A 16,174-nucleotide genomic window follows, 5' to 3' on the forward strand; every position below is an offset into this window, starting at 1 on the left:
TCAGAGACCTCATGTGGGGTTGTTACATACGGTTGGCAGAATTTTTCTGCTTTCAGTTTAACAATGACAGTACACACACTATAGAATAATTTGTATTCAAAAGCATTTTGCCTTCTGAAGCGAAACAAGTGACATGTGGGAGAATATTGTAGGTTTTTTGCTCCTGGCTGAGCTGACCCATGTTATCGCTGTCTTAATTCAAAGAGGGTGTTTCATCTGTGTTAAGAGCAGAAAGTCCTTTCATAGTAAAGACGTAAGGACTAGCCTTTGCAGTCAAAGAACCTGTCTTTCAAATAAGTAGAAGATCCATTTTACTGGGATATTTTCCAGAAAACCAAGGTCAGGCTGTATCCCAGAGCTAATGTCAGCTGTCAGCTCGTCTTTATTTGGGAGGTTGCCTCTTTAACAAGCTGAAAAGTTGCCAGGGACTCTCCCCAGACTCCACGGACAGCCTCCAGCCCCACCTCAAGAATCAATGGGGGGGCGGGGAACTACTCCAAGCGCCTCTTGCTCTCTGTAGCATCACCAAAAACTTGAAGATATCCTGTGGCAGACTCCCTCCTGGCAAAAGGACTGGCAACCTGAGAGCGAGCCCCTCACCCTCCCGCACCCGCAAAGCCGTCGTCTGGACCACACGTGCTCATTCCTGCAACCCCCGGGCTCCCAGACCTCGCTGAGGATCTGAAGCCTCCCTGGTGTCGCGCTCACCACCCAAGACATCCCCACAGAATTCAGCCCTGAGGACTCACGGTGCATCTCATGAAAGGGGTTGTGAACTCGAGCCAGCCACACCTGGGGGGGTCACCCGCCGACGTCACAGTCGGAACGCGGTCTCAGCGCGCCTGGCCGGCCCTCCCAGAGAGACAGTGCCGGCCGGCCCAGGAGCCAATCAGCTGCCGCCCAGGCGTTGCCATGGCCACGTCGTCCGGTTAGGACCACGCCCACCCCAGCTCGGAGCCAATCGGCGGCCGCCAAGCCGTTGCCATGGCCACGTCGCGTGTTAGGACCGTGCACGCGCACAGGGGAGACTCGCCGGCAGCCGCCGGCCCAGGCCTCGCGAGGGTCCCGGCAGCCGCCCCACTGGACACGGGCCGCGGCCCGGTTCCCTGAGCGGCCGGCATGAACCGCAAGAAGCTGCAGAAGCTGACGGACTCCTTAACTAAAAATTGCAAGCACTGTAAGTAAGAATCAGGTGCCGGGTGTGCAGAGGCTCCTGGGCCAGGTCCTGTCCTGCCCGGTGCTGCTGTCCCGCCTGCAGAGCCCGAGCGCAGTCGGAGCCCTCTCCACGCCCGACCCTAAAGAGGAGTCTGGAAGGGAACACCAACATCAGCTCCTTGGGGCGGGCACCCCCGGCGCCCATGATATTAAGGCACATTTCCAGGTATCCAGGTATCTAGTGCTGTACCCGCACACACGCACACACTTGCTTCTCAAACCTTCTCTTAACTTACCCTTACGTTATAGAAACGTGATTTATATACCCTGGAGACACATGTGGATTTAGCTTCAGACACAGGTGGAAAACAAGCACTAAAAACCACCGAACTCAAGAAAAGTAGCCCAACCAACAGCTCTTCTTAGAGCAAATCAACTGGCAAGGTCCAGGTTTTGGGAATTACCAAGAGACCTATAAGAGAAAATGGTTATCAGTGGTTGAACATCCTTAGGACAGACACGGTGAAGTGACCCAGAAACCTGTATCTCAGAGCAAGGAAATGTGCCTGGAATCCAAGGAGCTCAACAAAGCTAAACACACAGTAAAGGATCTGTTCCCAACTCTAGACCCAACTTTCCAGCAAAGTGAAGCATTAGACTTGGCAGGTGGCAAGATGGACACCTATTGAAGACATCTGCTCCCATCTCACACATAGTCTGAAAAGTGGTCCTAGAATTTCACAGGTAACTTTAGAATTATATTCAGACTGAAAAACAGGACTGTGCTTGGGCAAGGAAGCTATGGATATGGCTTAGATGAGGGAGATATCTGACGAGCAATCTTAGAAGTTGAGTGCTTATTGCAAAACTACTGCCCCTTTGAAAAAAATAGAAGCCATAATCCCAAGACTACTCCCACTGTGCAAAAAAAGAACAAACATGTTTTGATGTAGTCCTAGAGATTATGGGATCTAGTGCCTTCCAATCATACTTAGTATCTTATGATGAGTGGTAGGAAATCCTGTCGGGATGGTGCTGGAAATAAAAGTTAGGCTGTGAATGAGCATCTTAAACGTCTAAAAAAAGTCATCCTATAATTTAAGATATTATCATGGTTATTACAATCTGATGAGAGTTTTGTTGTGTTGTTTTTCTTAAAATACTTTCATTTCTGGGAAGAGGCCAGATCTTAAACATCTAGTAAACATTTTAAATAAACAGTGCAATAACTGCTATACACAACGAACACTGAATTTGATTTAGTTCCTGTTCAAGTGAGTTTGCAATGTATTGCAGATATTCTGTGAACATATTAAAAGATGTGAGGGCTTCCCTGGTGGCTCAGTGGTTAAGAATCTGCCTGCCAATGCAGGCGACACTGGTTCAAGCCCTGGTCCGGGAAGATCCCACATGCTGCGGAGCAACTAAGCCCGTGCGCCACAACTACCGAGCCTGCGCTCTAGAGCCTGCGAGCCACAACTACTGAGCCCTCGCGCCGTGACTACCGAAGCCCGCGCACCTAGAGCCCGTGCTCCGCAACAAGAGAATCCACTGAAATGAGAAGCCCGTGCACCGCAACAAAGAGTAGCCCCTGCTCGCCGCAACTAGAGAAAGCCTGTGCGCAGCAACGAAGACCCAACGCAGCCAAAAATAAAATAAATAAAATAAATTTATAAAAGGGAAAGATAAGTGAAAACACGGCAAGAAAACCAGTCAACTCTTTTGATTTTTGTCCTACATAAAAATTTTAAAGTGAACCTTAAGAACCTTGATGATTACCAGTTAAATTCTATAGAAATAGTGACTAATCATGGGCATTATAATAATTTTGAGTTTCTTTAAACAGAGGACCTTTCTTCTAAAGTCATATTTCCTTTTAGTTGCCAGGTGATAATCCCACCAAGATGAAATGGGTAGATTTTGTAGAATCAAAGAAGAAAGTATCTTAAATGTGTGTCTAGTTAACCCACCATTCTGCAGATCTGATCTGCACAGCAGACTTACACCAATCCAAAAAGATGAAAATCCATCCTCGAATTTCCTTAATTTCATTTAGTATTCTTTTTTTCCCAATATTTATTTATTTATTTGGCTGCGCTGGGTCTTAGTTGCGGCACGTGGATCTTTTAGTTGCGGCATGATATAAGAAACATTTCAGCAAGAGAATTTTTCCTATGGAAAAATTACCCATCTTGGATCTTTTGGGGAATAAATTAAGCTAATACTCTTTCATTTTTATTTCAGCTGAGATGGGAAAATGGCTAATCAACATCCCCTCAGCTAGCATTTCATATATGTGATCAGACTGCATCATTCTTCATGCAAGGTTTTCTTCCCCAACCATTAACATCACTTTTTATTTTTAGAGTTTTTAATTGTGGTTAAATAGACATAACATAAAATTTACCATTTTAATTATTTTGAGTGCACCGCTCAGTGGCACTAAGTACATTCACGTTGTGCGGCTGTCACCACCATCCATCTCCAGAACTTTCTCATCTTTCCAGCTGAAACTCTGTCCCCATTAAACTGTTGCTCCCCACTTCCCCCTCCCGCGGCCCCTGGCACCCACCGTCTACTTTTTGTCTCTATGAATTTCACCACTCTGGGTACATCATATAAGTGAAATCAAATAATATTTGTCCTTTTTCGTCTGGCTTGTTTCACTCAGCATGATGTAGTCAGGAGTCAGGCAAGTTGTAGCATGAGTCACGATTTCCTCCCTTTTTAATGCTGAATCATGGTCCATTGTATGGATGGACCACATCTTATTCATCCACTCATCCACCCATGGACACCTGGATTGCTCCCACCTTCTGGCTGTTGTGACGACTGCTGCTATGAATAATGGTGTACAAGTATCAGAGTCCCTGCTTTCAATCCTTTGGGGCAAATACCCAGAAGTGGAATCACTGGATTATGTAGTATTTCTATGTGTGATTTTTTTTTTGAAGAAGTGACATACCATTCATACCGTTTTCTGTGGCAAGTAAAGGCTCTTTTTAAAATTATAACCATTACATTATTTTCTACTATTTATCAATTTATTTACTAAATCATTTGTTTTCCAATGTTTTCAATGTTCGTCTTAAATTGTGGCACCCCAAACTGGAAATCGCTCTCAAGCCTATCCTGGCCTGCAAGATGAGGTGGGATTTACCCATTTCTTTGGGCTGTTTTCCTTTACATGCACACAGCTTCCGTCCTTGTTTTTAAAAATACTCAACCTTAATTTTGTCTTGTTTTGAAATAAGATTTTCCCCATCTTCCACCTTTACCTCATATTGAAACTCACCTTTATGTTCTAATGCCAGACACTAATCCTTCCACCTACACACCTCGGACAGCGATGGGGACACAATTAGCTCAGTGTTAACAGCACCACCCTCTATGCAGTTGTGTGTATGCAAGCATGCATGTGTGTGCACACCCTTTAGACAAAAAAGTCCTTCCTCCAAAGTGCTGCTGCATGGCTGCCTGTTAATTTCCATCCCTCACAGCGAGAACCTTCCTGGGTGCTAGAATATGCTTAACTCCTTCCTTATTGGAAAATAGGCGACTCTGATTTCCAAAATCTGGCTCACGGCTTCACGAAGGCTAATGTGAGATGAAAGTTGTTGCCTGGTTTGGGGGAGGCTGGTATCTATTTCCAGGGAAAAGTTAAACTGTAAATCTCACGAATGCCTATAATCAAAATGCTGGGGGAAAGTTACCATTTTTAACATCACCATGGTTACTTAGAATCAGACCCCACAATCCGCATTCAGGTGACCTGGCTAATATTATCGTCCTTTTGCTAACTGTGACTCTGCACTTACATCTGTTTGGAGGGACGGCTGCTGCCCTTACTTCAGTGGGAACTTCTGGGTAGTGACCATCCTCTGGCAACTTGAGGGTCATGAATCTCAAAAGAGGATCGTCTCCTGTTGACAGCTGCCCATTCATGATTCCAGTGTTGCTTGTCTACAAAACTCATTTGTGCAAAGTTTAAGTTGGACATTAAAGATTAAAAGGCGTTTTTGTTACATCTCAATTTCATTCTTTCACAGTTAATAAATTTGAAGTGAAATGCCTTATCAATCTTTTCTATAACTTGGTGGGTGATGTGACAGAGCGGCAGGGTTTGGCCGTCGGGCTGGATCGGAACGCCTTTCGGAACATCCTGCACGTGACATTTGGGATGACGGACGAAATGATCATGGACAGAGGTGAGCGGACGTCAGTGTCTAGACGGGCCAAATCCAGCCATAACTGGGTAAAACAGTTTGGAGTCTGGACAAACTCTGGGCGTGAAGCTTCACGTTCTGTGTTCCCAAATCCATTTGAACATAAAAGTTTAATTTTTATATTCATAGGGAAGCATGGTAGGGAAGAAGGTAGCGACCACTCTTTCTGTGGATTTAGGAAGAGGACAAAGTCAACTTGGATAACTAGGTTTCCTTTCTTTACATCAGAAAACCCAAGCTATTTATATTTCTACTTAGTAAATAGAACAATAAATAATCGTTTTAAAAGGACATTTAAATGTCCTTACATCATCAAGAGTATTCCAATAAAAAATATAAAATCTTATCTATCATGTAATAGCAGTACTTTTCTTGGGTAACAAAATATAAAATTATATGTTTTATGTTAATATATCAACAAATTTAATGTACCTATATGTGTATATGTTCACTGTTGATTCATGTATTTAGCTATTCAGAATTGTTCCCACAAAGTATGAAGGGAAATGTGAATGCTTAAGTAAAAGAGTTTTCCGATGTTACGACATCTTAGTTTCCTCGTTTATCAAATGAGAACATGGGACCATATGGGCGTGAGGTTTCGCCTAAATTTCAGGAGTGCATAGCCCCGTGCGGGTCCATCACCGAGAATAGAAACGCAGCACAAGTGTCATATTTTTTACGTCTCTCTTTTTTTTTTTAGTATTCCGAGCATTTGACAAAGACAATGATGGTTGCATAACTGTATCAGAGTGGGTTTATGGATTATCAGTGTTTCTTCGAGGAACTCTGGAAGAGAAAATGAAATGTAAGACTTCATGTTATCCTATTGGTTTGCACTTTATGATAAGTACCTCGAAAGAGTGAAAATCATCAATGTCTTCCAGCCCAGCCAGTGGGGTGGGTTTGTGTGTTGTTTGCTTGGTGTGAATTCCCATCAGCCTCTTTTATGGAGCAAATTCACATCAATAATAAGGGTTGAAAAAAATTAATAAAAAGGCAAATCAAGAAGTTCTGAGGCAGAATCCATGCCAAGCAGACCGCACAGGCGGGTGGTGCACGTGCGGACCACGTACGCATGCGTTTACGTATGAAGGTGGTAAGTGCTTTACATATTTTGTTACTCAAATTGTCATCATACAACATTGATTCAAGTTTCTGATTCTTAGTTAATTCCTAATTCATCCCAATGAACTCTGTTTAAGAGGCGCATTTCAATCCGTTTTCCAAGGTTTTCACGACGAGAATGTTAAGTCGTTGCTCCTTGGCCTGCTCTTTGAAGCTAAGTGCAGGAAACTTTCTAAGGATTGTTGAGTATATTCAGTAAGCGGACATCAGGCATTTGTTAGGGGAATTGATTGCACGGAGGCCCGAGGCTTGATGTAAACACCACTGGAGCCCTGGGCCTTGAACACCATCAGAGCAAAGGCTGCCTTCCTGGCCGCAGCACATTCGTACCGGTTCTTTCTTGAAGATTGCTTTGACGTGTTTGACTTGAACGGTGACGGCTTCATCTCGAAGGAGGAGATGTTCCACATGCTGAAGGATAGCCTCCTGAAGCAGCCGTCCGAGGAGGACCCCGACGAAGGGATCAAAGACCTGGTGGAAATAACCCTGAAGAAAATGGTACGATGGGTAATTTAGAGTTTTCTCGTGAAATCCACAGATGTGGGGTAGAAATAAGAACTCAAATTAGAGTAAGTCTCAGTTTCCTGCCTGGTGAAAGACAGCACTCGGACTGTGCTCTTTTATCATAATATGACAGCTCCTTTCAATTTCAGTACTTAGCCTCATACTTTTCTGACGTCTTCTTTGTGAACGCTGGGCCATGAGAAGACAGTGTGTGTTTGTGATGTGTTTTCCATGTTAACTGCGGTGTGGCCGGTCGCCCCCAGGACCACGACCACGACGGGAAGCTGTCCTTCGCAGACTATGAACAGGCTGTGAGGGAGGAGACTCTTCTGCTGGAAGCGTTTGGACCGTGTCTTCCTGACCCAAAGGTAACGGCACTACGTTCACAGAACAGTGACCAAAATGTCATGTAGGGGGCTTCCCTGGTGGCACAGTGGTTGAGAGTCCGCCTGCCGATGCAGGGGACGAGGGTTCGTGCCCCGGTCCGGGAAGATCCCGCATGCCGCGGAGCGGCTGAGCCCGTGAGCCATGGCCGCTGAGCCTGCGCGTCCAGAGCCTGTGCTCCGCAACGGGAGAGGCCACGGCAGGGAGAGGCCCGCGGACCGCAAAAAAAAAAAAAAAAAGAAGGAGCATGGAAACAGGCTGCAGGGAGATGGGGGTATGGCTGGAGGGACAAGGAAGTGTCCCCGGGTCTTTGTGGACACAGCGGTCAGCCGGGGAGAAGGGCCCAAGCAGAGAGAATGACACACATGAGCGAGGGAAGCGGGGGACACAGAGGAACCTGTATTAGGTTCATGAGACTGTTGATGAAGCCGGAAGACACAGAGGGCGAAGTCCATGGAGCTCGGAGCTGGATTTTGTCTTGAAGATCACGAGGATTTGTTGGAAGATTTTAGGCAGGTGGAGGGATGTGATATATAAATATTACCCTAACCCACCCACCCCAGTCTCTAGTCTGTATCTCCAGCTGCCTTCTCAACATACGGAGTAGATGATCTCAATAAACTCTTGATTTTTCCCCCAAACTTGCCCCTCCCCCAGTCTTCCCTAACTCAATAAATGACACCCCCCCCCCCGCACTCAGGTGTTCAGTCAAAACCCTAGGAGTCATCCTTAACCTCTCTCGTAACACTTTTCGCTACTCTTTCAAAATAAACCCTTGAATATAACCTCTTCTCCCACGTCTGTTGGCCACCAGCCCCCATCCAGTCGCTGTCATCAGTCACCCAGCCCAGGTCACGCTCCCGCTGCTGTCCCCCTACTGACTGCCCTCCACAATATCCAGGATATGTAAAAACACAAAGGCTCTCAGGCCCCTCTGGTGCTCGAGCCCCTCCCCGGCGGGCCCTGAAGTCTGCACGAGGCCCCTTTCTCTCTTTCCAGCCACGTCTCCTGCTGTGTCCTGTCCTCTCTTCCCCTGGAGCCCCCCCGGCCACCTGCCCTGCCTCCCTGGTGCCCTTGTGCTCGCCATGACCTCTGTCCAGAACGTTCCCCCCAGACCTCGCCTCGTTCAGTCTCTGCTCAGATGCTGTTGATCATCTTAACTTCTCCTCCCCTCCATCCCCGACCCTGCTTCTTTCTCTTCACAGTTCTTATCGTCACACAGAATATATTTACTCGCTTATTGTCTGTCTCGACATGTAGATGTAAGGTCCCTAAAGCAGGAACTTGGGAGGTTTTCACCATATTTCCTCACATGTAGTGTGTAGCACATGGTGGGTCCCTAGTAAATGTTGAGTGGATGGATGGATGGATGGATGGATGGATGGATGGACGGGTGGATGGATGGACGGGTGGGTGGATGGGTGGACGGGTGGACGGGTGGACGGGTGGACGGATGGACGGGTGGATGGATGGACGGGTGGGTGGACGGGTGGATGGGTGGACGGATGGACAGGTGGATGGATGGACGGGTGGGTGGATGGGTGGACGGGTGGACGGGTGGATGGGTGGACGGATGGACGGGTGGATGGGTGGACGGGTGGATGGATGGACGGGTGGATGGATGGACGGGTGGGTGGATGGGTGGACGGGTGGACAGGTGGATGGATGGACGGGTGGATGGATGGACAGGTGGGTGGATGGGTGGATGGATGGACGGGTGGATGGATGGACGGGTGGGTGGATGGGTGGACGGGTGGATAGTTGGATGGACGGGTGGGTGGATGGATGGGTGGAGAGATCTCAGAAGTGCCTGATGGAGAGTCCTGGATCTATGTCCTTCCATCTCCTCAGAAACTCCATCATTTACCTTCATCTTTACCCTACATCTTCAACCTCCTTCCTCACTACTAAAACCTTCCCATCAGAATTTAAACAGACCTAAACCTGTCACATGTGACAAACAAAAGGGAAGGAAGGGAGGGAGGGTGGGAAGAAAAGGAGAGAACTTCCCCTAATTCCACACCTGCTTCTATTTCCTGTCCAAGGCTTGTTCTGTCACAGCCAAGCGTCTTGGAAGAATTGTCCGTATTTATGACCTACACGACCATCGCTTCTTCCCGTCCCCTCTTGCAACTGCTCTTGCCAAGGTCACCCCCGCCTTGTTGAGAAAGCCCAGGCGGTAGGCCCTTGGGTTCTTGTCTCGCTCGACCTCCCGCACCCCCTGCTCTCCGTCCAGAGCCTCCCGAGCCAGGAGGCATCTCCCTTTCGTGCTGAGCCCCCTGGACCCCCAATGCGCTCACACTCCTGCAGCCCCCACTGCAGTGAGCTGAGCTCCCGGCTCCTGGCCGAGAGCCTAAGCTCATGGCAGGGGCTCCTGGGAGCCAGGCCATGTGGTCTCGCCCACCCTGTGGGCCCAGAACCAGCGCTGGGCTGGAGCAGAGTCCGCGCCTGCGGGTGAACACACAGCCCCTCCCAGGTCCCCAACCCCACTCCTCCTCGGTCACTGCCTGTCTCTTCGGATGTTAGGAGGCCTAAGGAACATTTTTTGTTTATTTTTTTGAAAGTCTGTACTAATTTGAACACTTTCATTTTGCAGAGCCAGAAAGAATTTGAAGCCCAAGTATTCAAAGATCCAAACGAGTTCAACGAGGTGTGAATTCCTAAATGTCTTGTTGTCTCAAGTGAGTAGAAAAGGAGTCTCATCCGTGTTGTGTATTTTTCCTGCTTAGCTCGGAAGGTGATTGTGAATTGCGTGTTTGGTGAGAGGGGTCAGGGCTGACTAACGTATATCATTCAACTTTGGCGTAAGATGCCACTAAGATAGATGAAGACAAGGGGTTCCTTATTAGCCGTGGTTGGGTTTGGCCAGACGAGTGAACACTGCAGAGACAAGGTATCACCTAGACTGTCTGTTGACACACAACTGTCATAAAATGTTTGTATGAATGAAATGAATAGAGAGACTATATCATCATGAGTTATTTTCCTCACGTCAGAAAGATGCTGGGCACGCGTTTAAAAATCACTGAAACTCTGTGTCTTCCTCCCACCCTCCCTATCCCACGGAGATATATGTATACGTACAGCTGATTCACTCTGTTATAAAGGAGAAGCTAACACACCATTGTAAAGCAATTATACTCCAATAAAGATGTGAAAACAAAATCACTGAAACTACTGAGTTTCCTTTGGAGCAGTAAATAATCAAGATGGCGCCCAGAGCACAATGGTTCTGGCATTTAGCGTTGAGACGTCTTTCTGCTGGGCCCTGAGGGAGACTCAGAGACACGGAGCCTGTTTGCATACGATCTGTGTTACTGTTTGAGGCGTCTGAGGGCACAGCCCGCTGCCCAGAGCGGCCCTGGGTAAACACCAGGGATGCACAGTACCACGAGGCACCAGGAGGCAAACCCACCTGTGGGTGGGCAGAGGCAAGAAGTGCTCTTCCCTGGATCTGAGGGGTGAGGCCCAGGTGCGGCTCTCAGCTTCCCTCTGGAGTCAGCCGGAGGCCGCCCTTGCCGGCGGATGCAGAGCTCGCTCTCTGTCTGGCTCCGCTGTGTCTCCACCTGGACCCCATTCTTGGTCCCCATCCCCCGCCCTGCCCCTCAGTGCATTCCCCCCACACCTGGGACTCCCCTTGTGCAGCCCCTCATCTGGGGTCACATCCCAGTGCACCCACTGGCCAGGAAGCCCTGAAGACAGCCCTGCCTTCCCCCTGCCCCCCACTCTCCAGCAGGTGCCCCTGGGCATCAGGTAGCAGCTTGAGAAAGAAGGGCTTATGAGGCTCTTTCCCTGCCTTTCGCATTTGGATATTCCCACATTTTTGCTGTTACAAATACTTCCCGAAATGAACTGTCCTTGTAGATAAATCTCTTCACATGCATCGTCGCTTACTTACTTGGGGTAACTTTGTAGAAGTAGGAATGCTGGCTTTCAGGCCTGCATCATTTTGAGATTTCCAGCACATGTGACCTCACACCCTCCGGGAAGGCCGGCTGGGCCAACGCGTGAGGACAGATCCCGTCCCTGTGCCGCACCGTCTTTTAACTTCTTTGCCAACGCGTGGGCCCTAACTGGCCGTGATTTGAACTCATGATGCAAAGAACTAAGGCTTTGTGTCTGTCCCTGAACATCGTGTTGTAGGTTGGGTACAAATTGACTTCCACGTGGATAACGCTGTTTTATTACTTGACTTTATTTAAAACTAAAAAACCTTGAAAACAATTCTCTGTAACTGTGGTGGAACTGAAGAGGATGCCAGCACCTGAGGGAGAAGCCACAGCCTCCCCGGGCAGCTCAGAGCACGCCCTGCCTCCTGAGCCTCTCTTCAGGATCTGCCCCAGTCGCCTCCCCCTGCACCTTGCTCGAGAGTCCCGGCCTCTCTTCATGCCGCCGCTGTGGTAACGCAGAGGATTTTAGCACCAAGGAGTCACTCGACTCCAGGGCAGCTCATCCGAGTACCCGCGTCCCTCTGAGGACCCCTGTGTCCTCGAGCTCCGCGCTGGGCCCCACTGCTGACCTCCGCCCAGGCTCAGCCCATCCTGCCCGCTCGGCACTGCGCCTGCCTCGGGCAGCGGGGTCGGGCTGCGGGAAGCGGTCATAACCTGGAGAGTTGAACGCAGCCTTCCTCTCACTGGCTCCTCTAAGCGGGGCTTCCCTCCCCTCCCACCAGCCCCCCACGCCGTGGGAGGCCCCTCTGGGGGGCTGCGTGGCCTCCACGCAGCACAGAGAGATTCTGTTTGGGAAACAATCCTTTTGTTTTTCAACTACAGGATTTGAAAGCTATCACTGAAAACTGGTAGTCCTGCATTCTTAACCTGCAAATATCTTTGGGAACAAGATTGCACTTGTGAGAAGTCAAGCCTGCGATTGCCTGCATCATAGAATCATCCAAAACGTTCACGAGTCCCACCTCGGGCTAAGCCGGGAAGGGGGTGGTAACCCAGCCTAAGACTAAGTCAGCCCCTGTCCTCGCCTGGTCCGCAGTGTCGATGAGGGCTCCGCGCCCTGCGACGCCCCTGCCGTCCCCCCAGCACCAGGCATCCCTGCGACAGCCCCTCCCCCCGGCCCAGCACGAGTTATGTCACTGAATGAAAGGAGATCGTTCAAGGGAATCCCCACCGCATACGCTCGGAAACTGTGAAGACAGCCGTGTCTAGAGAAGGTTCCTCCAAGTGCATCTTTCCTGATGTGTTTTCTCACCGCCCCCAACCCTCCCAGTGGTCAAGGTTCACATGCAGCTGCCATAAAAGATACATAACGGAATAGACTTGTCCCCAGACTAGCGTGCGTTACGACACACTGACTGTGCAATCGCCTGGCAATGCCCAGAAAGGGCTGAAGTCGCATGTGTCCCCCACCTCGGGGGCCGCGCTCCATCCAGGTGGAGCACAGGACCTCCTGGAGCGTCGCCAGTCTCGGTCACCCCTGAAGGAGGAGCCGTCCCCCAACACACCTGAGAGCCAGCCAGGAGGTGCCCACTTCCCAGCAAGAGGAGGGGCGGCCGGGCTGGGGCCGGGCTGGGGTCTCCACATCGCATCCACACAGGCATGCAGCGCTCAAGGTCCCTGCGTCCTCAGCGCGGCTTCCTGTGCCGCCCGCCGAGTCCGCCAGGAAAACGCTCCTCCCCCGAGACCCGCATCCCGCCTGTCTCCACTTCTGCTGCTGGACGCGGCGCCCCTGCAGGAGAGGCTGTCCCCCCAGAGGGCATTTGACAAAATTGGGTGGCGTCCAGGTCATCCTGCCCTGGACCTTGTGCACCCGTTTCCTGTCCCCACCCCCAAGTCTCGGTGTGGACGACGGCACAGTGGCTCAGAGCCCAGGGCGGCAAGCAGGGACGGAGCAGGCAGAAGGATGGGCACGCCCTCTCTCCAGTGGCAGCAGGGGCCGAGCCACCGCCTCCTAGTGGGAGCAGTCAGCCTGGAGCTCAGGCCCGTCCAGAGGCTAATGAAAACCATCTGGTCCTTAACAACCTTTAGAATACAATGGGGTCAGAAGAGGAATAACAGTCCCTGTGATCTCAGTGACACATCATACAAAACCCCAATGAGCACTTTTGCTTGAGGTGTCACGCTAAATGCTACGCGATCACCCCACGCTTCCCACCCAGCCCTGGGGGCAACCAAGGGCATGACCTCCCATCTCATCCGAGATCCACTGTCCCTCCAATGGAGGGAGTCAGGGTTTAGGGAAATCAAGAAACTTCCTTCACGCACCAAAGTGATACAGAGCCAGGCCACACTCAGCCCTTGCCTGGTTCTAAGGGTAAAGGCCTTCCCTCACGGTCGCAGATGGGGACGTCTACTCTCCTTGCTGCTCAGGGTGGCCGAGGACAGCTCCCTGCAGAGGCTTCTTGCTTCCCTTCCTGGCGGCCGGGCCGCCACGTGGTTTATGTGCACAGAGGGGGCCGCTGGGCCTCTCCAGGGCTCTTCACGTCAGAAACACCTGGGAATGTTCTTTCTTTCGTTGAATTTCCAATTTGCATGTAAAGGTGCCCGTTTCCGGAACAAAGAGCAGTCAGGACACTAGGCTGGGCCCCGCCCAGTCATGAGGGCAGCCACGCACAAAGCGGGGTGGGAGGAGAGGTGAGGCCACTGCGGGCTGCTGGGGGGACGGCAGAAGTCCTCTGGGATGGGGAGGGCTGGACCCCTCACAGAGGCCAGGGCAGCGTCAGAGAGGTTTCCATCTGGAGAAGCAGATGCCAAGGAGCCGAGGCCACGGGACCCAGCAGCAAACGCAGAAGTGGTGACATGGCTCTCGCCAAGTGCCGGGAAGCAGCCCAAGGACCCCAGCTATGGGGAAGGGCGGGTTTGCACCAGGCCCCGACTGCGGTCATGCTCTGACGGCCCGACACGGGCCACGTGGACTTGAACGTCTGACAGAAGTGCAGAGTGATTTGTGGACGGTGGGGGCCAGAGTGTGCACCGTGCATCGAGACTGAGAGGGGAAGCTGTGGTCCCATCAGGCCCATGTGATTGGGGCTGTCCTGGCAAAGCTGGGCCCACGGTCTCCCTACCCACAGGCTACAGATTACCCCACAAGTGCATCTCAGGTAAAGTGGGAAAAGCGCCTACCCTCTCTGCCTCCATTTCACCTCACAGGGTCTTTGAGAATGAATAAGGATCAGCCTACAGTGCCGTTTTGTAAACTGTAAAGTGTGATATGAATACGAGATTAATAAAGGTATGTGGTGGACATGAGGGCCAGTGTTCTCACCAGGGGCTCGTAGGTGATGAATAAATAAGAACACAGGCAGGGCTTCCCTGGTGGCACAGTGGTTAAGAATCCGCCTGCCAACGCAGGGGAGACGGGTTCTAGCCCTGGTCCGGGAAGATCCCACATGCCGCGGAGCAACTAAGCCCGTGTGCCACAACTACTGAGCCCGCGAGCCACAAGTACTGAGCCCGTGAGCCACAACTACTGAAGCCCGCACGCCTAGAGCCCGTGCTCTGCAACAAGAGAAGCCACTGCAATGAGAAGCCCGTGCACCACAACGAAGAGTAGCCCCTGCTCGCCACAAGGAGAGAAAGCCCGCGCACAGCAACAAAGACCCAACACAGCCAAAAATAAAAACAAATAAATAAATAAATTTATAAAAAAAAAAATAAAGGCAGCCTTGACTTGAGGAATCCAGCTCTGGGTCCTCCCTGTGGACAAATGTGGGGCATCGCTTAAGTGACGGAGCCAAAGGCAGATGAAGGATGTCTCTAGAAATACCTTCAATAATCTAACGTATTTAGAGAAATGAATCTCATGGAGCCAGGATAAAACTCCAAAGGAAGCATCGCTAGGATTTTCATGAACATGACACTCTTGGAGTCTGTTTTAATGAAATTGCCCCCTTGTTAACACACACACACACACACACACACACACACACACACACCACCCTCATCACAGACTCACAGAAACATACAGCACTTTATTCCCTTCAAGAGGAACACTCGAGTCCCTTGAATTTTCCTCTCGCCCCAAGACGCCGCCAACCCCAAAGCAACAAGCACTGTCCGGCCAACGTCTCTTCCTGACAAACCACACTCAACGCTCAATGTGCTTGTGTGCTGGCTCTAAGGTGCTGAAATATTACAGAGGAATTAACAGGCTGTAGGGTTTGCATGAAAGCACAAGAGCCTAAAAGCCCACTGAGTAAACACGAGCTGCGTCCAAGTTATATGAGCTCGAGCTGGCCAAGTTCATACCTGGGTCTGCTTGTCATGTTCCTAAATGGGACAGTGTAAATTTGACTAAGTGCAGAACCAGCTTCTTGCCTCCTTGGATTTCTAAATATGACTTGGTGCTGATTTTGACTCGTAAAATTCAGGAAAGAACACAGCAGCCCTAGAAACTAGGGTCAGTCATCAGCTGGGAAGTGGATGCACCTCCTTCTTGCCAAGGACTCTGAAAACCATCCTGCTGGATTTGAGCACGGTGCCCCAGGTCCGGTGTCTTCAGACCACAAGCCAGGTGAGAAGAGTCCCACTGTCCCACCTGCAGGGAGCACAGAGTCCAGGAAATCGGAGCCGCTGTTGTCTCGGAAAGAAGGAGGTGGGGAGGGGGCGATGGAGGGATAGGAGGGCCAGGAGGAAGGGGGCTGGGGGAGGGCATTCCCTGACTGGGAGCACCGTTTTCACCGCGTGAATTTGTTTTAAAGAAAACAGGGAAGATGGAGAGTTAAGGGGCGGCACGTCCCCCCTCCGTGCCGGGTAGGAAATCCTGGCCGTGCAGAGTCTTGCCACCGCGGGTACAGCAGGATGCAGAGCAGGCCGGGGCCTGCAGCC

At 50.5% G+C, this 16,174-nt stretch overlaps 1 protein-coding gene across 2 annotated transcripts; it reads left to right on the forward strand.

Annotated features, from left to right (window-relative positions):
• The first annotated feature begins 1,026 nt into the window (after positions 1-1,026).
• On the forward strand, positions 1,027-10,099 carry EFCAB1 (EF-hand calcium binding domain 1). Of its 2 annotated transcripts, XM_029223148.1 has the most exons (6): positions 1,027-1,177; positions 5,205-5,363; positions 6,085-6,189; positions 6,856-7,007; positions 7,277-7,381; positions 9,994-10,099. In XM_029223148.1, exons 1-6 carry the CDS (start codon positions 1,120-1,122, stop codon positions 10,051-10,053), a joined length of 639 nt encoding a protein of 212 aa, XP_029078981.1. In that variant the 5' UTR covers positions 1,027-1,119; the 3' UTR covers positions 10,054-10,099. The 2 variants fall into 2 exon arrangements, with proteins under 2 accessions (XP_029078981.1, XP_029078982.1); XM_029223149.1 differs by lacking the exon at positions 5,205-5,363 and having other exon boundaries at positions 1,120-1,177; positions 9,994-10,053.
• The last annotated feature ends 6,075 nt before the right edge of the window (positions 10,100-16,174 follow it).

This window comes from Monodon monoceros, unplaced genomic scaffold, assembly GCF_005190385.1.
Source record: "Monodon monoceros isolate NGI ecotype Baffin Bay Population unplaced genomic scaffold, NGI_Narwhal_1 Super_Scaffold_14, whole genome shotgun sequence".
Lineage (NCBI taxonomy): Eukaryota > Metazoa > Chordata > Mammalia > Artiodactyla > Monodontidae > Monodon > Monodon monoceros.